General features: G+C 45.5%; 1 protein-coding gene across 1 annotated transcript in view; it reads left to right on the top strand.

Annotated features, from left to right (window-relative positions):
• Positions 1-22,905, top strand: part of LOC307091445 (interferon alpha/beta receptor 1b-like) — a 28,254-nt gene that overhangs the window by 1,571 nt on the left and 3,778 nt on the right. Inside the window, exons 2-6 of the mRNA XM_079758424.1 lie at positions 15,778-15,904; positions 17,662-17,846; positions 18,657-18,814; positions 20,751-20,898; positions 22,090-22,247. Of these exons, the coding sequence (XP_079614550.1) occupies positions 15,778-15,904; positions 17,662-17,846; positions 18,657-18,814; positions 20,751-20,898; positions 22,090-22,247 (776 nt within the window). The remainder of the gene's footprint in view (positions 1-15,777; positions 15,905-17,661; positions 17,847-18,656; positions 18,815-20,750; positions 20,899-22,089; positions 22,248-22,905) is intronic.

The raw sequence follows: 22,905 nt of genomic DNA, 5'->3' as shown, positions 1-22,905 counted from the left end.
GGTGCGTTTTGAGCTTTCCTTTGAATAGCTCCACAGAGTCAGCTTCCCTGATCACTTGTGGCAGCCTATTCCATAGGAAGGGGGCTCGATAGGCAAACGCTCTCTGTCCGGCCGATTTCTTTTTAACCTTCGGCAGTGAAAGAAGGCCAGCTCCCGAAGACCGGAGGGACCGAGAAGGACTATAAGGAATGATCAGGTCCTTCAGGTAGGATGGAGAAGATCCATGCACGGCTTTATAGGTTAGCAGTAGCACCTTAAAGTCCGATCTGAAAGTTATTGGTAGCCAGTGCAGAGAGGCGAGAATAGGTGTGATATGATCAAACCTTCTCGTTCTGGTCAGCAGTCTAGCTGCAGCATTCTGTACAAGCTGTAGACTTTTTGTGGTAGATTTTGGTAGTCCCGAGAACAGTGCATTGCAATAATCCAGTCCTGATGAAACAAATGCATGAATCAGTGTCTCTGCATCCGCTGCAGATAACATTGGTCTGATTCTTGCAATGTTTCTCAGATGGAAAAAGGCAATTCTAGTTATGCTTCTAACATGTTGGTTGAAGCACAGTTGAGGGTCGAACAGGACCCCAAGATTCTTGACTGATGCACTCTGTAGGATGGCGAGTCCATCCAACCACAGTGAGACATCCTCAAACTCTCTCCGGTCCCGCTTCGAGCCGATAATTATCAGCTCTGTCTTCCCAGTGTTAAGCTGGAGGAAGTTTTGTGACATCCAGCCCCTCACCGCAGCTAGACAGGACTCAACCCTGGATCTGGGGCGAGTTCCCTGAATCCACTGGAATGAAGAGCTGGGTGTCATCCGCGTAGCAGTGGAAACTAATTCCGAAGCTGCGGATAACGTCGCCCAAGGGAAGCATATAGATTGCAAAAAGTAATGGGCCAAGGACCGACCCTTGTGGTAAGCCAAAGCGTAGTTTGCAGTGTTTTGATTCTGAACCCTCATGGAGCACAAATTGGGTTCTATCTGTGAGGTATGATTCAAGCCAACCAAGAGCCGTACCCCCGAAACCAACATAGTGCTCAAGACGGTGAAGAAGAATGCTATGGTCGATCGTGTCGAACGCAGCACTCAGGTCCAGCAGCACAAGCATTGAGCTTGTATTTTTATCCAAGGCAAGAAGGATGTCATTTACAACTCTTGTAACAGCAGTTTCAGTTGAGTGGAAATTCCTGAACCCTGACTGGAAAGGTTCGACGAGATTGTTCCTCGTCAGATAATCGACGATTTGCTTTGCTACAATCCTTTCCTGTACCTTGGACAGGAAGGGCAGGTTCGATATAGGCCGATAGTTCCTGACTAAGTCAGGGTCTAGGCCAGGCTTTTTGAGTAGCGGTTTTATCACCGCAGCCTTGAAATTGGAGGGAACAATTCCTGTTGAAAGCGAAAGATTCATAAGCGAGAGGATAGTAGGCCCCACAGTTGGAAGAAGTTCTTTAAGAACCTTGGAAGGGAGAGGATCCAACATGCAAGTTGTTGGTTTCGATGCCTTTATCACCCTTTCAAGTTCCACCAGAGGAATTGCCTTGAACTCCAAGAAAGTTGCGTCAGAATTCCCCATCCTACTAGGCAGGACCCCATCCTGCCCCACAGGATGTGTAGGACAAGCTGCACGGCAAGCATCAATTTCCTCTCTAATCGATTGAATCTTATTCACAAAGAAATCCATGAATTCACCTACCATGATGGAAGAACTTACTGTCTCAGTCTGATTCTGAGTCAGACTCTTCACCGTGTCAAAAAGAAACTTGGGATTGTTCCTATTCAAGTTGATGATACGGGAAAAGTAGGCGTTCCTGGCAGTAGTCAGCGCACCCTTATAGGTGAGCAGACTGTTGTGCCATTCAAGATGAAAGACCTCAAGTTTAGTCGAGCGCCATTTGCGTTCAAGGATTCTGCAGCTTCGCTTCATAGTGCGCGTTTCTGCATTAAACCAGGGAGCTGGTTTTTTCAATGATCGTTTTTTAATTACGAGCGGGGCAACTGAATCAATGGCAGCAGACAGGGCAGCGTTGAGGTCATCAGTAAGGCAGTCCACAGAACCCCTATAGTTACAAAGAGGAGCAAGTGAACGGGGTAACTTATCTGCCATCGCTGTAATGGTTGCAGGTGTGATGCGGCGACAGCTGAAAGTAGCCTGCTGATCGTTGCAGGTGCAGGATACCACCACCTGGAAAGTGAGCAAAAAATGGTCTGATAAAGCTGAGGTGTAGGGAGAGACCACTAGCTGTGAGATGTCTACACCGCGGGTCAAAACGAGGTCCAGCGTGTTTCCACCGATGTGGGTTGGGTGCTGGACGAGCTGTTTGAAGCCAAGCGTATCTGTAATGGACAGAAAAGCCCTTGCGAGGGCATCAGATGGGTTATTCACATGAATGTTGAAATCCCCAATGAGCAAAATATTGTCTGAATATGTAGCCAGATCAGCTGCAAAGTCAGAAAACTAATCAACAAAAAGTAAATACGGTCCTGGGGGACGATATACTATAGCTGAAACGAAAGAGTCTGGAACTCGTTTCGCTTGTCGGGGAGCTGAGGAGCAGAACGCAAGCACCTCAAAGGATCTGAATGTATATCTATTCTTTGGCTTTAAGTTAAGCTTAGAATTAGATATCAGGGCTACTTCACCACCTTTCTTAATTTCTCTAGATACTTGAGCGCTGACGTAATTGGGGGGAGTAGCTTCGTTTAGGGCTAGAAACTCATCTGGTTTTAACCAGGTTTCACAAAGGCCCAGTATGTCGATCTTATTATCAACAATTAGATCATGGACCAAGAGCGCCTTAGATGAAAGCGACCTTATATTCATGAACCCTATTCTGAGTGCTTCCATTTTATTATTTTCGGAGGGAGTCCGATTAACACTGAGCTCTGAATCGATCAAGGGGATGGTGCGATTTCGACATACTGGTCGCGGCCCTTGCCTGCGGGTTTTACACCTCAAGACAGTGCGAGGCCGCACCACCGTACATATAGGAACAGCGTTATTTTCAGAGGGAGTCTGGTTAACACTCAACTCTGAAAAGATTGGTCCAATAGATACACCTTCCTGATAAACTGGATCAGCTAACCTGTTGCTACCAGGTTTGCTAAGCTCCTGCAACCCAGCGTGCTGTGAGTGGATGAGTCACGCCTGGATAAGACATCTGTCTATGTTTTTTGACATAATTGAGGCGCCTAACCCAGTAGGGTGTAGGCCGTCTCTCATGAGCACACCAGGGCGGCCCCACAAGGAGGGCCAGTTATCTATGAAACCAAAGCCCTGCTCTGAACTATATCGTGCCAGCCAGCGATTTAGAGACAATAATCTACTATAGCGCTCATCATTACCCTTATCGGGTAGAGGGCCAGAGAGGATTAATCGATGCCGACACATCTTTCTGGCGAAGTCACAAAGCCTAGCTATGTTACTTTTTGTGACCTCAGTTTGTCTCGTCCTAGCATCGTTGGTGCCGACATGAACTAAATGTTGTCGAAAGTAGTGTCGGTGTTTGCCAGCACCCTAAGATTAGCTTCAATGTCGGGAGCCCTGGCCCCGGGTAGGCAAATCATTTTTGCTGGCGAGTGTAGTCTAACTTTACGTGTAACAGAGTCGCCTATGACTAGCGTTTTTACCCCCGAAAAGGACTTGCGAGGCAGGCTACTGACAGCAGTCTGCCTCGCAGGTGGTGCTGCCGACAGAATTGCCTTGACGGAGTCGCTGCTAACGATAGCGTTAGCTCTACGAGTCCGCCTGGCGGGTCTCTTCTCTGTACTTTCTGGAGCATCTGTCTTCTTTATGCTCGCCACCCTTTCATCCTCCAACTGACATATACGTTTCTCTAACAGAGCAATCTTATTTATGAGAAAGGCGGAACAAGAGCAACTGGAATCCATGCTTACCGTGGTTGATGCAGACGGAGCTCCAGCGGGGGAAACAGCGAATACAATACAGAGTATGCAGAACAGGTCGCAGATATAAATGCCGGAAAATAGATACAAACCAAGATACAAACCGAGGTAGCAGGTCGACGCTAAGCGTCCTGCTAACCAAACCAAACAAACCAAGCCGGCTACCCGGAAGTTGCGTCTGCGGCGTCACACAGCGTCTGCGGCGTCACACAGCAGCCTCGGGTCAGCCTGTGGTGAGAGAGCACAGGTTAGAGAGAGGTTATATAAGAGGTTATACAGGTTATATAAGTTTGCATACAAAAAATGTAGGCAGGCTGTACTTTATTTATGTGAACTTTTTCACACACTAAGTAATTTAATAAATACAGGTGGGTGAAAGGTGAAAGGTCAAGCCGCATAATAGATCTATAGCATATTTTGAGTGTAACATTTTTTTATAAAATCAAAAGGTGGGATTTTGGAAAAAAATAAGCTTTGTGTTATGTGTGGGGCAGTTAGCTGAGTTCAGCAGATGTGTTTTGATATGGGTAGGTCCAAATGTCAAGTCACATAATAGATTCATAGCATTTCTTTAGAGTAAAAAATATTTATAAAAATCAAAGGGTGGGTTTTTTGATAAAAGAAGATTTGTGTTATGTGTGGGGCAGTTAGCTGGGCTCATTAGATGTGTTTTGATATGGGTAGGTGAAAAAGTCAAGCCGCATAATAGATTTAAAGCATTTAAAGCATTTTTTTTACATAAAAGATATATATATAATCAAATGGTGGTTTTTCTGAGAAAATAAGCTTTGTGTTTTGTGTAGGACAGTAAGTTGAGTTTACCAGATGTGTTTTGACATGGGTAGGTCAGAAGGTCAAGCCACATAATAGAATTACAGCATTTAACATTAAAAAACTGTATAAAATCAAAGGGTGTTTTTTGGAGAAAATAAGCTTTGTGTTATATGTAGTGCAGTTAGCTGAGTTAACCCGATGTGTTTTGACATGGGTAAGTCAAAAGGTGAAGCCGCATAATAGATTTAAACCATTTATCAACATTAAAAATTGTATAAAATCAAAAGATGTTTTTTTTGTACAAAATAAGCTTTGTTTTATCGGCAGGCCTTGTATTAACACATCAAAGTTAGTTTGACACAAATTCGTTCCTCGTAGCCAGTGCTAAATAGATTTTTCGAACGTGTCGAATATCCAACGTCCAATATAAAACCAACTTTAACACGCTAGCAGTAATATTGGTGTAGGGGCGTTGCTAGACCCCCTTTACTCAGGCACCTGCCCCCGTATGGATCTGCTGTGCCCCAGTAAAATCTAACGTTCAAGTTTTATCAAGCTCCATAGTTGGCAGTGGATTCATTTAGATTGATAATAACGGTAAAATAATGGTTATTTTTCTATCCACAATGTCAAAACCACGCAGTTTAACCCAAAATACCAGCTGAGGCGGGCACCTTGCGTTCCGGGTCCGTACACTGCGGTGCGCACGCTGTCCGGCAACGGCATTTTGCATGTCGTAGCCGGCGCACCGCGGTGTGCATGCAGCAATCCGTGTTTCGCCGTGCTTTCGAAGGATCAGTATTGAGGAATGATAACACAACGTCACGGGACTAAAGGAAGTATTTTATTAATGGTGCTCCAGTAGAGCTTTATTTTTAGGAACGCCCTGTTGGTAATTCCTTAACACAGGTGAGCTGTACCACTGCCAGAACAGCCTCTTCTTCTGGAGAGGCTGGTTCACCAGAGAAGCCTCTTCTTCTGGAGAGGCTGGTTCACCAGAGAAGCCTCTTCTGGAGGCGGTTTGTTCACCAGAGAAGCCTCTTGTGGAGGCGGCTGGTTCACCAGAGAAGCCTCTTGTGGAGGCAGCCGGTGTACCCTCCAGGCATTTATACACTGAGGTGTTCAGCAGAGCCTTTATCCAGAGCCAGGGAGGCTGAGAACCATCACAATGCGAGTAACATTCAAGTTACTAAGTAAAAAACTTGGTCACTGGGACAGGGGACAGTAACCTGATGTGTAATAATAACGTATCTTGTTATTGTTGTTGTTGTTATTATTATTAGTGGTGCAGTGCTAATGCCTAGTAGTCTAGACTGGCATAGTTTCATCTCAGAAATAGTGCCATCTTAATTCTAAATTCCAAGAGCTGAAACATCTCCTCCTATGAGTTCCTATGCCAAGAGGATCCTAGTATAGATACATAGGTAGGTAGACAGATGGATAGATATCAACTTTATTAATTGAGGGGACACCCATTGAGTCCACTGAGTTCCCCACAGTGCAGTCAGAGCCAGACAACTATCACTAGCAGGGCTCAGGGTGGGGGTTGTAGGAGCAGGGATGGGTGAGCTGTGTACTTGGTGAGTGCACACCGAGAGACAACACCCTGAACTTCAACATCAAGGATTTCTATTTGACTTTATGTGGTTAGCTAACAGGGAGTGAGGTGTATGTGAGTGCTTGGGTTGCTTGAACACTTCCTCCATTCTGATCCTGCGTAGAGAAGGGTCAGCAGCACACGCTGGTAGCCCAGCCCAGAGGAGTGTGGCAGTGGTGCCGCCGTATGGATGACAGCAGAGCCTGACCAAGAATGATCCGGGTGTTGAACACAATGACCCTGCAGACCAGGAGGGAGAAGTGGGACTCTCTCAGCAAACGGCAGCTGACTTTTTACTTTGTTATAAGAATTTGAAATGCACTTCATAAGAATATGCATTTATTTGGCCAGATATTCTTGTTGTTACATGTGTGTAGCATGTGGTGTGACATGACCTTGACCTCCTAGATCCAACTCCCCTTCATCATGTTTGAGCTTTGAGAAAACAAAGATGTTCTCTGGAGTGGAAGCTGCTCTACTTGCTCTGACTGCTCCCCCCCGAGCAAAGGGCTCTAATGTTCATTTGATGAGTGTTCATCTTCAGGGAACTGGTCCAAATGGCATGCAGCAGGATCACATTACAAACATTCTCTCCTAATCCAAGATGTAATCACAATGGTATTACAAACTAGTATAGTCAGAATGTCCCTGCAACACCTTTGTCCCAGAGCTTTCGTGTAGTCTTTGTAGTGCAGGTGTTTAGTAGCACTGACCTACCCTTCTCTTATAGGGGTAGTATTATGCCACCAGGTGTGAGGATGATTAGTCATTACACTACGACTGGGTAGGCTGTTTGACTCAATCCAGCATACATCTGGTTGGACACACCCTCTTGTGATGTCGTTAAGGCACAGTGAAGGGCAGATTTTAAAAGAGATTGTAATGACTAATCACACTCACCCTGGTGGCAAAATACCCACCCTTTGAGCATGCCAGCTATTAATTCAGATAATAAGGGATTAGTTTCCCGGATGTCTATCCACCATCTTATATTTTCAATGTAGTTACGTGTATAACATTTACATTTTGTGTTTATTTCATTTTGTGACATTTCAAAGTAAAAGTCTCCTGTTGGACGGTGCGGTAAAAATTGCTATGAAGGAAACACGGGTTACTTCAAATGTCCAACACAGAGCCCTGATCTCTCTAGGGCACACGGCCTGAGAAATATAAATATCTGCAGATATCATTATCTTTACTAGTGCACATGTAGTTGCACACAGACTCAAACTCTCAGAAATGCTTGTCTTATAATTCATATGCCTCCCATAACTGCCTACTTACTTCACACACACACACACACACACACACACACACACACACACACACACACACACACACACACACACACACACACACACACAGAGCTTCCTAGGGGTGTGACGATACACTCAGCTCACGAGACGAGACACGATATTGGGTTCACGAGAACGAGACGAGACGAGATTTTAAGAAAACTACAATGACAAAATATATAACCGGACCAACAGACTTTTATTTAACCGAGTTGCACATGCATTTTGAAATGTTTTATTATAACTCTTTACAAGCATGAAACTAAAACTAAAATTTATAAAAGTTAAAGTAAATTAACTTTTAAATTAAATAATTCTCTTTTTTTCAAGTGCAAACAATATTATGTGCAAAACCAAATCAAAGTTCTACTCCATCAATACAGAGTGCTCTTGCCACCACTTCAGAGGGCAGCCACTGAGAGGGATAGAGGCCTCTTTTCTGTAGTTTTCAGCTTCCCTCTCAGCCTGTTTTGAACTGTTGGACTCCTCTGGCTCAGTAGAGAAAGAGTTCCCTAACAGGTCCTCAAGTGCTGTCTTTTTGAGAGCAGGTTCTGTGACTTGGGGCTCATCATCTCTCCCAGCCTCCTCTCTACCGTGTGTTGGACAGTGAGTTCCACCTGCTGCCCCTTCTTCCCTCTCCTCAGCTGTGGTCTTTAAACAGAAGAAACACTGGTGTTACATTTGATAAGCAGCTAAGAGCCCACACACAGTCACACACTGATGCTCTCATGTTTCTAACACACACACACACTTCATCAATCTCTTAAAAATGTTTAGCTGCCAAACATACACAATACAATTTAAAGTGATATACCTTTTTTTTTTCAGCAACTGTTCTGCCTTGTTCTGTACCCTCAGGAAGACAGCCTAACACTGGTCATGGTCTAGCTGAGGTAGAGTCCGGAACCTTGGGTCCAGTACCGTGCGCTCCAGCAGATAGTTGAAGGCATCCCCACTGTATCTGTTTGCAATATTCGTGAGGATTGCAGTCTTTGTGTTGGCCACGGTGGTGGAATCTCCATCATTTGGTGTCATGTTCTGTTCAATCTTCAGTGGCACAATGAGAGACACTGTGGGACTCCTCTCAGCGTTGTCTGGCTTTTTAGGCTTTTCTTCACAGGTGCAGTTGTTGATTTGAGTACCGAGCTGTGGTGGTGCTGTATCTGTCTCTGCATCGTGCTCGTATTAGCCGCGGTGTACGGCATTATTTTTATACAATGTTTGCATATTGTCCGTGTCTTATCAGTCACTCTACTGCCATTCATCATTTCCGCCGGGTACTTAAAATGCTGCCAAACAAATGATTTAAAAGTGGCGGGGGCATCTTCGACGGTAATATGGGTATTTTCCGACGTCATTCAGTCTATGGCTGCTTCCCCTGCTTCCCCTCCTCTTCTTCTTTAGGTTCAGGCAGGCTAGATGTAGCAAAGGCGCATTACTGCCCCCACAGGCCACAATTAGAAGTTTGGATAGCTCACAAATCTCGCGAGACAGATTTTCAACGTGACGGGTAATATCGTCGAGTTTAATCTCGCGAGATCTCGTGCCACGAGATCTCGTCACACTCCTAGTCATTAAAGATGAAAGATGTTCCCATTATGGCGGTTTCAGCTCTTCTAAAGACGTCCGTTGGCAGATGGCTTGAGTCTGATCTCCACATTAGGTCTCCGCTGCTCCTATTATCAAGGTGACATTGTTCCCCTCCGCAGTGGGGTTTGGTCCTCAGGCCACAGCTGTTTGCCATGTTATTCTAGTCATTGGTTCCGTGTTCTTGTGGTTTTCCAGCCTTTTTAACCTTTGCCAAAGGAACATGAACCCCCTACCTTCACTTCTTCTTTTGTATATTTTATATGTGATAGATTTGGGAAATGCCACACGGTTTAGTATTATTTATTAATTTAGCAATCGACGATGCCCCCTTTAAACATTAACCTTCAAAAAGCTTGAGAAAAATATGGTAAGGAAGTGACTCTGGCATTCAATAGGCTGACATGGGTCTTGGGCAGTGATGCCTCGGACCACTTTTTTCAGTAACGAGTGCAATTATTCATCTTTTTTCAGTAACGAGTAATCTAACGTGTTACTATTTCCAAACCAGTAATCAGATTAAAGTTACTCATCAAAGTCACTGTGCGTTACTATTTTTTGACCCGATCACCGATTGGCGTTGAGAGCGATGGAGTGGTGTGTCTGTCTGTCTGTCTGTCTGTCTGTCTGTCTGTCTGTCTGTCTGTCTGTCTGTCTGTCTGTCTGTCTGTCTGTCTGTCTGTCTGTCTGTCTGTCTGCCTGCCTGTTTGTGTGAGAGTGTGTGTGCGTGTGAAGCAGAAAGGCCTTCACACACCGCCGCCGACACGCAGTGGTGTGTGTCGCCCATCAAAAGCCGCCCGTCACAAGTCGCCCGTCACAAGCCGCCCCTAGCACCAACAGGAAGCGGCGCGACGGTCGCGCTGCAGTTTAAAAACAGGAAGTCAACTGTCGATCAACCGCAACAAAGAGACGAAACGCCACGGGTGAGTAGCCCATTGTATCCATCTTTTTTGGCTGAATAATTTGAAAAATGTATAATCTGCGCAGTGATAGTATGTTTTAAAGCAGCAGATCTACCAGCTTAGTTTGCAGGGCACTTTATCGCTTTATTTACTGTCATTTCTTATTTATTATATATTGTGCAATTATTCATCTACTGCATCAACAATCTCCAAGTGCAGGACCTTCTATTAAGCCTTTTTAGTATATAGTGCAGTCACCTTTTAACGCCAATTGTTATTGTGTGTATTTATTGTATTGAGCTACTGGATGGCTTTATTGGTCCCCATTGGGACCAATAAAGTAGCTATCTATCTATCTATCCATCTATATAGCCTTAACATAGCCACACATTTACATGGATGCAGCCAGTAGTTATCCATTTTAATTGAACACAAGCTCTTTTACATTTTAGTGAGTTTTTTTTGTTTCAACAGAACAAAGAGTTGTTGCCAGCCAGAGGGTGACTGCCCTTCTTCTGCTGCGCCGTAGGCTGGCAAGGAGAAGACAAAGTGTTTGGGTGCACCCAGTCAATGAACGGAGACAAGAACAGGGGGTACCACAATCTGGTCCAGGAGCTCCGTGCAGATCCTGAGAGGCACCGCCAATATTTCAATTTGCCACTAGGAAGTGTGCAATGGCAGAACCGTATGGTGTAGCGTAGTCATGATGACCTATAATTTAGTTATTATCCCTCTCTGGTATAAATACTCTTTTGCATATATATATATATATATATACTTTTTTTTTATCCCTCAGGATAAATACAGTGATGTTATTGCTGTGCTGGACTCAGTAGCCAGTCTATTTTATTTGAGTGCTCGAGACACTTTGTTATTTTTCCTTAAATCCAGAGAGACAGTTAACACATCATCTGATACCAGAGAGACAGTTAATACATGACAATGCATTTTTGGACTTTGCCTGTTGTTTCTTCTATTCATCTACTATACATCTATTTTATTGTATGAGAATGTTTCTATGTGAAGCACTTTGAGTCTGCTTCATGTATGAAAAGTGCTATATAACTGAAGTTGCCTTGCCTTAAATAAAAATATATACATTACAAGTAATCTGATAATAGTACTCTACCTACATGGTGTGATTAGCCATATATTATGAGACTTGATTTTGTCTATTTCCCATTAAGGTTAATGGTTTGGGTACTTAGTCCACCATTGTTGATTTCTCGCCTGAAGAGCCAATCTCCAGAGCTATGGCTCGCTGGGCAATGTCTTTTTTGGGGTTGTCTTTGTAATGACGGGAACTTTGGTCATAGAATTCGGCATATTTCTCCACCTCGAAGACCAGTCTCTCATCATCCATTCTAGTAATTGTTTCTCACAAACGAAAGAGGGCGACATCCAGTGGTGAGGAGTAGATATAGAGGTGCCTACGGGACCCGGGTTGTACAAACCAGCTTTTAAAAAGCGCTTTTTCAGGGGCGGCGACGCTGGGGAATAGAACATTGGCGTGAAGCCTAGTTAGGCGGCGCCGCTGGTCGTTATGGAAAGCCAAGAAGGCCATAATACGGCCCTAGAATGGCGCGGTAAAAGGGCTAAACCGGCCGGATGCCGGCCGGAATCCGTACGGAAACCGGGCGGTTTAAAAGCTCCTAATACCTAATAGCCGCGGCTATTAGGTATGCAAAACGAGCCCCTCCTTCTTTTTTACTTGACCTACTATCAGTGAAGAGAAATGCCAGACTAAAGTAATGCGTTGTCGAGAGCTGCAGTGCCTGCCATGTTACGCCGTAACATAAAGCTGTGTTGACTTTACTAGTTTCTCTACAGTATAATACACTACAATGTATTGACCACCACTAGCTAGTGGAAAATACATTTGTGTCTAGTACAGTGTTGTATTTTTATGTTAGGCTATATATTGAGATGGCAGTGTGCGAAATACCCGTCAACATTCGGGGATGTCCTCATCCCCAGATTGTTGCGCAACACTGATCTAAATGTTCTCAATATGCAGTAGCCTAGGCCATAACATTACAATATTTCATGGATGCAAGCCAGCATGATAGCCTACATGACAGCACGCACGCACGCACGCACGCACACTCGACACGCTTAAAACACACTCGTAAAGCAACACTGACATAGGAGCCTGCATTGGCTGAAGTTGTTGGGATGCACGTTATTTTATAACAGGGAGAGGCAAAGTTGTGCATTTCAATGCAAACACGACAATAATTGGCACCATTCTGGCGCACTCAGAAGAACAAATAACTGAATAAATGCCAGGTATATAGCATATCGGAGACGGGCACACAATCAGTGCACTTGCAAATGAGAGCCTGCAGTATGACCGATCTTGGGACATTATTTAACCATCCATCTACAGCTTATACGATCAGACAGATACATCATTGAACACATACACAAAGCCCACAACAAGCCAAACATCACCACGGCAGGTGCGCTCTCTCTCGCACAATCACACAATCACTCCAACTACTCCAACTCCAAGGCTAGGCTGTTTCACTAAGACCACAACCAACCAAAAGTAACCCTGCAGTAGGCCCTACCTATGCAGTGCAGCCTAGCCTTGGAGTTGGAGTAGTTGGAGTTCAAGTTAACAAAACAGGTACTTTAGGCCTGCATTTCAAGTAAACATAAAAAGTGCATAAGGCCTACATGTCAAGTAAGTAGAACAGGAACACTAGGCCTACACTTCAAATAAACACAGTGCATTAGGCCTACATTTCAAGTAAGCAAAACAGGTACACCAGGCCTACATTTCAAATAAACACAAAAAGAGCATTAGGCCTACATTTCAAGTAAGCAAAACAGGTACACTAGGCCTACATTTCAAGTAAGCAAAATAAGTACACTAGGCCTACATTTCAAGTAAGCAAAACAGGTCCGCTAGGCCTACATTTCAAGTAAGCAAAATAAGTACACTAGGCCTACATTTCAAGTAAGCAAAACAGGTACCCCATCTGTAGTGACTGAGACAACCTTTGTTAGATCAATCCCCCTCTTTGACAGCATCTCCTTAATAGCCTCATAAATATCTTCTCGTCTTGTGTGTGTCTCAAATGGTGTTAGACCCAACAGGTCCTCACAGATCTTGATGAAATCAAGATCTGATCTTGATTTCACATAAACCAAAATTTGGGCATTATCCGTTACATCTGAAGACTTATCAATGGCTAAGGATGGGGCACTCTGAACAGCCGCATCAAGCTGTGACAGTGCGTCATCTGATAACATTTCGGATTTTCTGGTTGTCGTTGCAGCTGACATTGGGATTTGCTTATTTTTTCACACAATTCATCCCTTTGTTTACCTTCAAGTAACGTCTCGGCAGCGGCGTTCAAGCACTCCTTCACAACAGTCGGTCACTGAAAGTTTTTTTATGTTGCCCCAAAATCCATGCAATCTTAAGTGAGCATTCATTTGCACGTTGCTGGCCTGTTAATGAGTGTGTGAAGACTCGTGTAGACCTCTCATACTGAGCTCTCAGATCGGATATTTTCCATGCTCTTACTTCTGACTTCTGGGGATACTTTTCCTCGAAGGATCTGTGTTTGGATTCGTAATGCCGCTTAATATTCCCGCTTTTTATCAGCGCCACGGTTTCAACACATAAAAGACACAACAAAGGTTTAGTACTGCCTTGCGGGAGAATGAACATGTATTGGTCAGTCCATTCATCTTTAAAATGTCTGTTTTCGTGGTCAACTTTCCTAATTCTCGAGCAAGCCATTTTCTCATTCCAAATCGCTCTTCCGGTAAACAAACGATTTGATTGGCTATTTTTTGAGTGACGCTATTACGCACATGCCGTGACTGACGGAGGGAGGGGGGGAGTTCAGTGAGTGCATGACCTGCTCGGTGAAGATCATTACTTGTTGCTGTTTTTATGCTATACTATGGACTATTCTGCCTTTCAATTTGTATTTCAGTTAGAAATGTCTTTTTTAACATAATCATGCTTTTTATAGTGAAATATTAAAAAAATAATAATAAAAAAAATCGCATTATTTTAAATTGGTCATGGGTGCGGATAGGACCGTCACTTGGTCCGCACCCGGACCGCCGTCCGCCGTTTGGAGATGCCTGCTCTAGGGTATCGCCAGAGAGCTAAACCCACGGGGAGGTCTGAGCAGCTGGAGCGCTACAACGCGCTGTTTACGTCACGTACGTGGAGATGCGTCCGGTGATCGCCCCCTTAATGATATTTGGTCTACGGAAGCGGTTGAAAGCCGTGTGTCAGTGTGTGCACCCAGGGCTGTAGCACCAAATTCTGGACCCTGTATACAAGAGGTACTGATGCCCCCCCCCCCCCCCAATTCCCCCCCCCAGCCCCCTGCAGGGGGATGGGGGGGGGAGAACAATTGTTGAAAGGGGGGAGGGGGGGGACAAAAAGTTTGTATTGGCAAAACCGGTTGTAATTTTTTATTTTGAGGTGGCAGGGGGTGTTGTCGCTGCTAAATGTAACAAATAAAGTAACTTGTAATCTAACTTAGTTACTTTTAAAATCAAGTAATCAGTAAAGTAACTAAATTACTATTTTAAGGAGTAACTAGTAATCAGATTACTTTTTCAGGGTAACTGTGGCAACACTGGTCTTGGGAAACCAAGAACCTTTCAACTGGTGTGTTTAGGATTCTCCGGTGTAAGAAACTAAAAAGATGAACTTGATTTACTTCATGGGCTAGATGAAAGTGCTGCCAGCAGTATCTGCTAATATTGCTCAGGCTACTCTTTACATGGCTTCAACCATTCTCTAGCTGCTCACAGTGTTAGCGCTGCTCTTTAAACCGCTGATGCAGTTAGTGCTACTTATTTGCTGCTAATAAAAATAGTTACGCTTATCCTGTCAATAATATAGTTGAAAATAAATATATGCAACCATGATGGATGTCTGCAGTCGATATTTGCGTTAAGGTTCGAAGGGATCCAACATTTACATGAGCTCAATGGGCCCTTATCACAGTAGGAAGAACACTGGTGTAGCGGCCTCATAACATTAATTATGCGTCTGTTTGATTTAGGTATGGTAATGCACCAGTATAGGCACAACAAGCCAAGGAACCACATTGACCATACTGCTGCTACGGCAGGCCAAATGAAACCCAACTTAAAGTTTCAGGAACAGGAAGTTACTAAGGTCTGGGTGAGCAACAGGAGAAATGGGACTCAATGGCACGACTGGCTGGGTAGAAAGAATGGTCTTTACTGGCGGATAGGTCGGTACACAAGAAATCTGTTGACTATTGAGGCAAGCGATCCAGCAGGGTGAAGACGAAGGCGTTGTCAGGAGTAAACGGGCAGGAATCAGACAAAACAGGAACCCTAAATATGACTCAGGAAATGACGCTTAATACAAAGAAAAAAGGAACAGAGTAAGGGAAACACGCTGACTAAATCCACTAGGAGGGAGATGTTGATGTGGGACAGGTGAGAACAATCAGGGTGAGTGAGCACAATCAGACACACGGGAAACACAAGGACAGAGTGAGGGAATCAATGAAGAGGGCGAGATTTGATAACTTTAGCCTACTATTGACACTATTGATAACTTCCAACAATGTGGAAAGATATTCTTTACTGTCAGGGCTAATGATCAAATTAAAAGGGGAGGACTTTTCCTTCTCGACCGTTGATGTTTCCCCTCTAACGCCAGGTCTCATGGTTTTGTTCGGTTGTGGTTGTTGTTGGTTCCAGGCGGAGCGGAGCTGGCCCCACCGTTGAACCTGACCATGATCACCATGAACACCCACTTCAACCTGAGCTGGAGCCAGGATGCCCGCCACCATGGGGCCAACGTCAGCTTCACGGTGCAGTACGTGCCGTAAGTCCCTCCCCTCCACACCCTACGTCCTAGGGTAAGGCCGATGGTGAGGAAGGCCCGGTGCGTTTCAGCCAGCTCTGACCATCCCCTCTGGGAGGGATTGGTTCTCCTTCCATCGGGCCGGGGGTACAGGCTGCCTGTATTCCTAGTGCAATAAATGCACTTAACAAACTGTTCAAACTTTAAAACAGCAATAAAGTGCTTTCGTTCTTAAAGAATTCAAATGGAATAGACTTTATTAACGAACAGTGGTATTTTATTTTATTGGGTGTATTTGTCAGGTTGTTTTGTCTCACGTCTTTATATGTTGTATTTGTGTCTTTACCACTGCTCACGAAATTTTCCTTTCGGGACAAATGAACTGAACCTGAAGAAGCTGCTGAGACTTGGGACATGCCGTCACTTCAGTCGATTCTGTTGCGTTTTAATATTCCAATGGTTTTTGAAACGGCTGAACCGGAAAACAGGGATTTCTAAAAGGTCTAGGATTTGTTTTGCCTTAAAGAGGGCGTTAACTCACTGATGCAGCTGGAATTCGAACGTGTGGACAACGTGTAAACGTAATGTCCAACCTGTAAAAGCTTTTTAATGTAATATTTGGATTTTCTAACTTCAAATACGGCGAAAAATATCGAAATTCAATACCTTTTTTGATACCTCAGGGGAAATGTAAACAACATTGATGGCATCGACACTGCAGAAAATAAATATTAAACTTTTTAATATTTTCACTATACTTCTTCATCTATGTATCGATACTGAAAATACTCAGATACTCTTGGCCAAATAGCCTCTCCCTGCTTCCACTTAACTCAGATATCAACTCTAATGGGTGTGCCTCGGGTCTGACCACAAGTGTACTGGTATAAACAGCATACACAACCCATTAAATATCCATTGAAAGCACACAAACATCAAAATAAATAAAGGTTAAATAATTGGAAATCTAAAGTTCAGCATCCTGATGACAGAAACTAGTGTGATGCTGGAAACTAGTTCTTCAGACCAGCCATCATCGTCCTTAGACGTAGTACACTATCCGCATTCACTAAGTGCGCAGATTTTCAGATGTCAGTGTTGTTCCAAATGGAATACGCCTTGGTGCATTTACCGGCAATTAGGATTGCGACTGCCGGCACAGTCACCCACCAAAAGCATCCCGCTTTGAACGGTGAAGCCTTCATGCTTGCAGCTATAAAAAGCTAAAATGCTATAAAAGTTACAAAATGACTCCATTAATGCAGGCTACATTTTTTGAGCTGAGCTGCTGGCTCAGCCTAGCTCAGCCTAGCTCCGCCTCTTCCGCAACGTAGGCTGCCGTTGAGTGCAAAGCGATGGCTGCCGTTGAGTGCGGAAAGTGTACATCGCTCCATACTAAGTGTTTTGACTGTTTTGAGGGACCCATCCGGGTCCTTTCAGTACACTTATTATCGCCCAGATCCTAATTTGAACGCCCTATGTGCTCAAACTAAGTATAGTAAGGACGGGAATTATGGATATCGGAACACGCCACAGGTCATAATGTCAGAAGCTAGTGTGATGGTGGAGACCAGTTCTTCAGACCAGCCATCACCTGGTCATAATGTCAGAAGCTAGTGTGATGGTGGAGACCAGTTCTTTAGACCAGCCATCACCTGGTCTTGAAGGCTCCAAACCCATGAAGGCTACCTGATGTGTGAGAACAACTCTCATGGCTGGGGTGAGATAAGTGGTTGGCGATGTGTTAATGACTGCTCTCCTGTTGTTGTGACCTCCAGGTCGTTCAAGCTGCTGATGTCGGCCACCCAGTGGCTGACGGCGTGTGAGAACACGCCCCACACCTGGTGCGACCTGACCCCCAGGAAGCTTTACTTCCAGGCCATCTACATGCTGCGTGTCCGCGCCCACCGCGGCCCGCTGCTCTCGGACTGGGTCCTCAAGGAGTTTTGCGCTGACAAGGAGGGTAAGCAGGGCGGGCCTGTTGGGTTGTTTTGGAGCTCTTGTGGACAATGAGCTCCACACCCTCCTCAAACAGCTCTGTGGTTGTAGTTATCTGGTCAGCTCCTTCTTGAGGAGTTATGGATTCAAGTTGGGGGCCACAGGACCAGCTGAATAACATATTCAACAGGCATTTCCTCAGGAAGCCAGTGCCACCATCCTGTCTGTTCTACCACTGGGCTGCAGACATAAAGTACCAGGGACTACTTTATGCCTGTGGCCGTTCATTTCTGATATCACTGACTAGCAGCAGTAATGATAACGATGTATGACCTCTTGTTTGGTGCTGTGTAATGTTCGCAACAGCATTTACATTTAGGGCAATAAGCCAACACTTTTATTCAAAGCGAACTTGCAATGAGTACAATTGTCAGAAGAAAATCCCCCCCTTGGAACAAAAAATATTTAAAACTTGTAGTTGAAGGGGTTGTTTGGGCTCTTTGAATTCCCACAGATGCCTACTAGGAGACTGGTGATATCCTGTTACGTTATGCTAGCATTATGCCTGTCATCCGCAACCTAGGGCAGTAAAAGGTCTCCTGCCTTTGGGCCCTGTGGAGGCCTTGGCGTTCCGGAGGGTCTGCAACAGGGCCTGTGAATTCCTCAGAGGCTGTTGCTGTGGAGTACAAATACAATTGACTTGAGCCTAGAGTGATTCACTAGTCAAACCACTGCGCTCTCTTCAAGTCAGACCCATGTTGACCACAGCTGGTAGAGTCTCTTGAACTTCCTCCGGTGATCAATACGTCTCTCTCTACGACCCCTCTGCCCACAGCGGCCCTGGGCCCTCCGTCCAGGGTTGACCTGGCCCCCACGGGGCCCCTGCTTGACGTGACGATCTGGGACCCCCGAAGCAGCACCAATGGCTCCATGAAGGAGCTGTACAGCAGGATGTACTACCGGGTGGAGTACTGGGAGCACTCCGACACTCGGGTACTGCACCACACACCCTTATGATTCCCTTGTCAATGCTGCCAGTCTATATATGTGTTTATTACACGGCTCTTCTCACTGCCGTGGAACGCTTTGTTCACTTGCATGGACCTTCACAACTTCTGGCGTCTAATTATTTTTTGATAATACACTGTTGCTAAGCATATAATGGCCGCTGTCGAGGAAAGTGGATTTTTTGCCCCTGATTCCCGTCTTTGGTATTACTCCGCAAGTTGTCTGGTAACTTATCAACCCCAGCGTATTCGGTTGCTAAACGACGTCAACGTCTTTTGACTATTTCTCTGCTGATCAACACTACGAATGGTAATTGTAAAAAGACAATAATAATAATTATTTCACTTCAAGCAATGGCCTTATGTCCTCGATTCCGAATCGTTAAAAAGCATACATAAGTGCTTCACAACCCAGATCAACACCCATGTGTTGACACCCATACTTCAAACGAGCGTTTAGCTATCTTTGTTTTTTCCCACACACTGAAGCACATCCCAACTGCCCTTGATCTTCTCCCATAGTTCCTACAAACAAACAAAGGCCCTAGTCTGGATTCTGTGTTTACGCACCGCTCCACACTCTCAGGGAATGAGATGAGGAGTTCAAAAAAAGAAATGATGGGTGTCCTGCATCTCAACAAAGACGACGTCACCGATATACCTGGGTCCTCACAAAGCGCCAGATCCTTAGAACAAACCTGGAGACTTGTTTTGAATGAAGACAGAGAGTAGCATTCTCTGTCACTTATTTGTATAAGGCGTTGGCCTGGATGTAAAAGGCTGGCCTGGGCTGAAGAGTATGCTAATACATGGCAGAAGACACTTTAAAAGCACACCAAGTTTAATTTCCTACGATTACTATTCCTTTGCGTTCGGTCAATGACAAGGCCAACCGTGAATATGAGGATCTTTAGCTTTTTCTTTTTTTTTCTTTATCTCACCAATTTATCATTTCACCATCTTTCCCCGGTTTAATAAATGAGTCAACATGTAGTTGTGACACAAGTGGCCTTTGGCGAGGAAAACCAAAGGTTGAGGAGGCTCATCTCTCTACCTCTCCCTCACAGCCCAGACACTGTGGTGGTGGACACTGGTCTCTCCTGTGTTCCCTCACAGCCCAGACACTGTGGTGGTGGACACTGGTCTCTCCTGTGTTCCCTCACAGCCCAGACACTGTGGTGGTGGACACTGGTCTCTCCTGTGTTCCCTCACAGCCCAGACACTGTGGTGGTGGACACTGGTCTCTCCTGTGTTCCCTCACAGCCCAGACACTGTGGTGGTGGACACTGGTCTCTCCTGTGTTCCCTCAGAGCCCAGACACTGTGGTGGTGGACACTGGTCTCTCCTGTGTTCCCTCAGAGCCCAGACACTGTGGTGGTGGACACTGGTCTCTCCTGTGTTCCCTCACAGCCCAGACACTGTGGTGGTGGACACTGGTCTCTCCTGTGTTCCCTCAGAGCCCAGACACTGTGGTGGTGGACACTGGTCTCTCCTGTGTTCCTTCAGAGCCCAGACACTGTGGTGGTGGACACTGGTCTCTCCTGTGTTCCCTCACAGCCAAGACACTGTGGTGGTGGACACTGGTCTCTCCTGTGTTCCCTCAGAGCCCAGACACTGTGGTGGTGGACACTGGTCTCTCCTGTGTTCCCTCAGAGCCCAGACACTGTGGTGGTGGACACTGGTCTCTCCTGTGTTCCCTCAGAGCCCAGACACTGTGGTGGTGGACACTCACGCTGGTCTCTCCTGTGTTCCCTCATAGCCCAGACACTGTGGTGGTGGACACTCACGCTGGTCTCTCCTGTGTTCCCTCAGAGCCCAGACACTGTGGTGGTGGACACTCACGCTGGTCTCTCCTGTGTTCCCTCAGAGCCCAGACACTGTGGTGGTGGACACTCACGCTGGTCTCTCCTGTGTTCCCTCAGAGCCCAGGGAAGGTTGACACTCACGTGAACACGGTGACCCTCCCTGACCTGCGTCCCTGGACCTGGTACTGCGTCAGAGTCCAGTCGCGATACGACTTCTACAGCAAGATCTCCGACTTCACAACCCCACACTGCATGCAGACGGAAGGTGAGGAGCTAGGTGGGGTCACCTGGGAGGAGGTCACCTGGAGGAGGGCAGCAAGGAGGTGATCACCTGGCTGGGGTCACCTGGAGGAGGGCAGACGAGTGTGTTGAACGTTTCAGACCAGATGTGCTATGATGTGGTGATGGGATGGATAAACCAGGGGGTTGGGAAAATGGATGCAATTTGGCGTAAATATAGACATTTAAATTAATTCCTTTAAAAAATAGATTATATTCTCTGAGGCGTTAATCGTACACCTCTCATGTTTTCATTTTGGAGGACTAAGCGCTGATGTACATACTTGCAGGACTTTGGCCATACCACTGCTATGCACACAATAGAGTCAGGGTTTAGTCAATAGAGTCAGGGTTTAGTCAGGTCAATAGAGTCAAGGTTTAGTCAGGTCAATAGAGTCAGGGTTTAGTCAATAGAGTCAGGGTTTAGTCAATAGAGTCAGGGTTTAGTCAATAGAGTCAGGGTTTAGTCAATAGAGTCAGGGTTTAGTCAGGTCAATAGAGTCAGGGTTTAGTCAGGTTAATAGAGTCAGGGTTTAGTCAATAGAGTCAGGGTTTAGTCAATAGAGTCAGGGTTTAGTCAATAGAGTCAGGGTTTAGTCAATAGAGTCAGGGTTTAGTCAGGTCAATAGAGTCAGGGTTTAGTCAATAGTGTCAGGGTTTAGTCAATAGAGTCAGGGTTTAGTCAATAGAGTCAGGGTTTAGTCAATAGAGTCAGGGTTTAGTAAAGAGTCAGGGTTTAGTACAGTCAGTAGAGGCAGGTCAATAGAGTCAGGGGTTACAGTCAATAGAGTCAGGGTTTAGTAAAGAGTCAGGGTTTAGTACAGTCAGTAGAGGCAGGTCAATAGAGTCAGGGGTTACAGTCAATAGAGTCAGGGTTTAGTAAAGAGTCAGGGTTTAGTGCGGACAGTAGAGGCAGGTCAATAGAGTCAGGGTTTAGTAAAGAGTCAGGGTTTAGTACAGTCAGTAGAGTCAGGTCAATAGTCAGGGGTTAGAGTCAATAGAGTCAGGGTTTAGTAAAGAGTCAGGGTTTAGTGTGGACAGTAGAAGCAGGTCAATAGAGTCAGGGGTTAGAGTCAATAGTGTGAGGGTTTAGTACGTCCTGCTGTCCTATCCAGATTTCCAATATGAGGCTGTGTGTATTTCTATAATAACATGCCACATTGTGTGTGTGTCACAGGCGCGGTGCCCTGGTGGCAGATCCTGCTGATCTTCTCCCTCTCTGGGCTGGTGGGCTTCGTGGGTTTCCTGGTGCTTATATACTCCGGCCTGTACTGCTACCGCACCGCCAAGGACACGCTGTTCCCCGCAGTGACGATGCCGCCACACTTCCAGGCCGTAAGAACCACACACTCAATCTGCCTTCCTGCCTGTACTCTGTTCTTGTGTCTGTGTCAAACGTCATTTTCTGTGGACCAAGCACCGTCCCAATACACAAATATGCATTTTGCAAAGAACGGCTACAAATCCGTTATCTCTACACGCCTGTTCTACCCAGCATGCATTGGTCAGTAACTTGTGTGAAATTGGGAGCACAGATACCCCAGTGTATGTTGCGGCCTTCAAGCTAGGAGCGGCAAGCAGCAGAGCAGCAATGCTAGTTCAGTACGATCAGTTCATTCACTTCTCCTCAGGTTTCAGGCCAGGAATCAACCGCGTCTGAATCAACCACGGCGATTTGGAATGTACGGGAATTGATGGCGAATCGAAAATGTCCTCATGAATTGAGAAGCTCCATGCCCCTCGCCCCCACCCATTCTGTCGAGGAAGGAGTGTGGGGGGGTTAATTCAGTGTGTGCTTTTTATTTTATTTCTTAAATATTGAGGAAAAATAATTCTCTCTCTCTCTTGCTCCCCTCTCCCTCCCTCTCTCTCTCTCCCTCCCTCCTTCCCTCTCTCTCTCTCTCTCTCTCTCTCTCCCTCCCTCCCTCCCTCCCTCCCTCTCTTGCTCCTCTCTCTCTCCCTCTCTCTCTCTCTCTCCCTCCCTCCCTCTCTT

The sequence above is a fragment of the Pollachius pollachius genome (genome assembly GCF_949987615.1).
Source record: "Pollachius pollachius genome assembly, chromosome: 20".
Lineage (NCBI taxonomy): Eukaryota > Metazoa > Chordata > Actinopteri > Gadiformes > Gadidae > Pollachius > Pollachius pollachius.
This window is presented reverse-complemented; position numbering and strand designations above follow the sequence as displayed.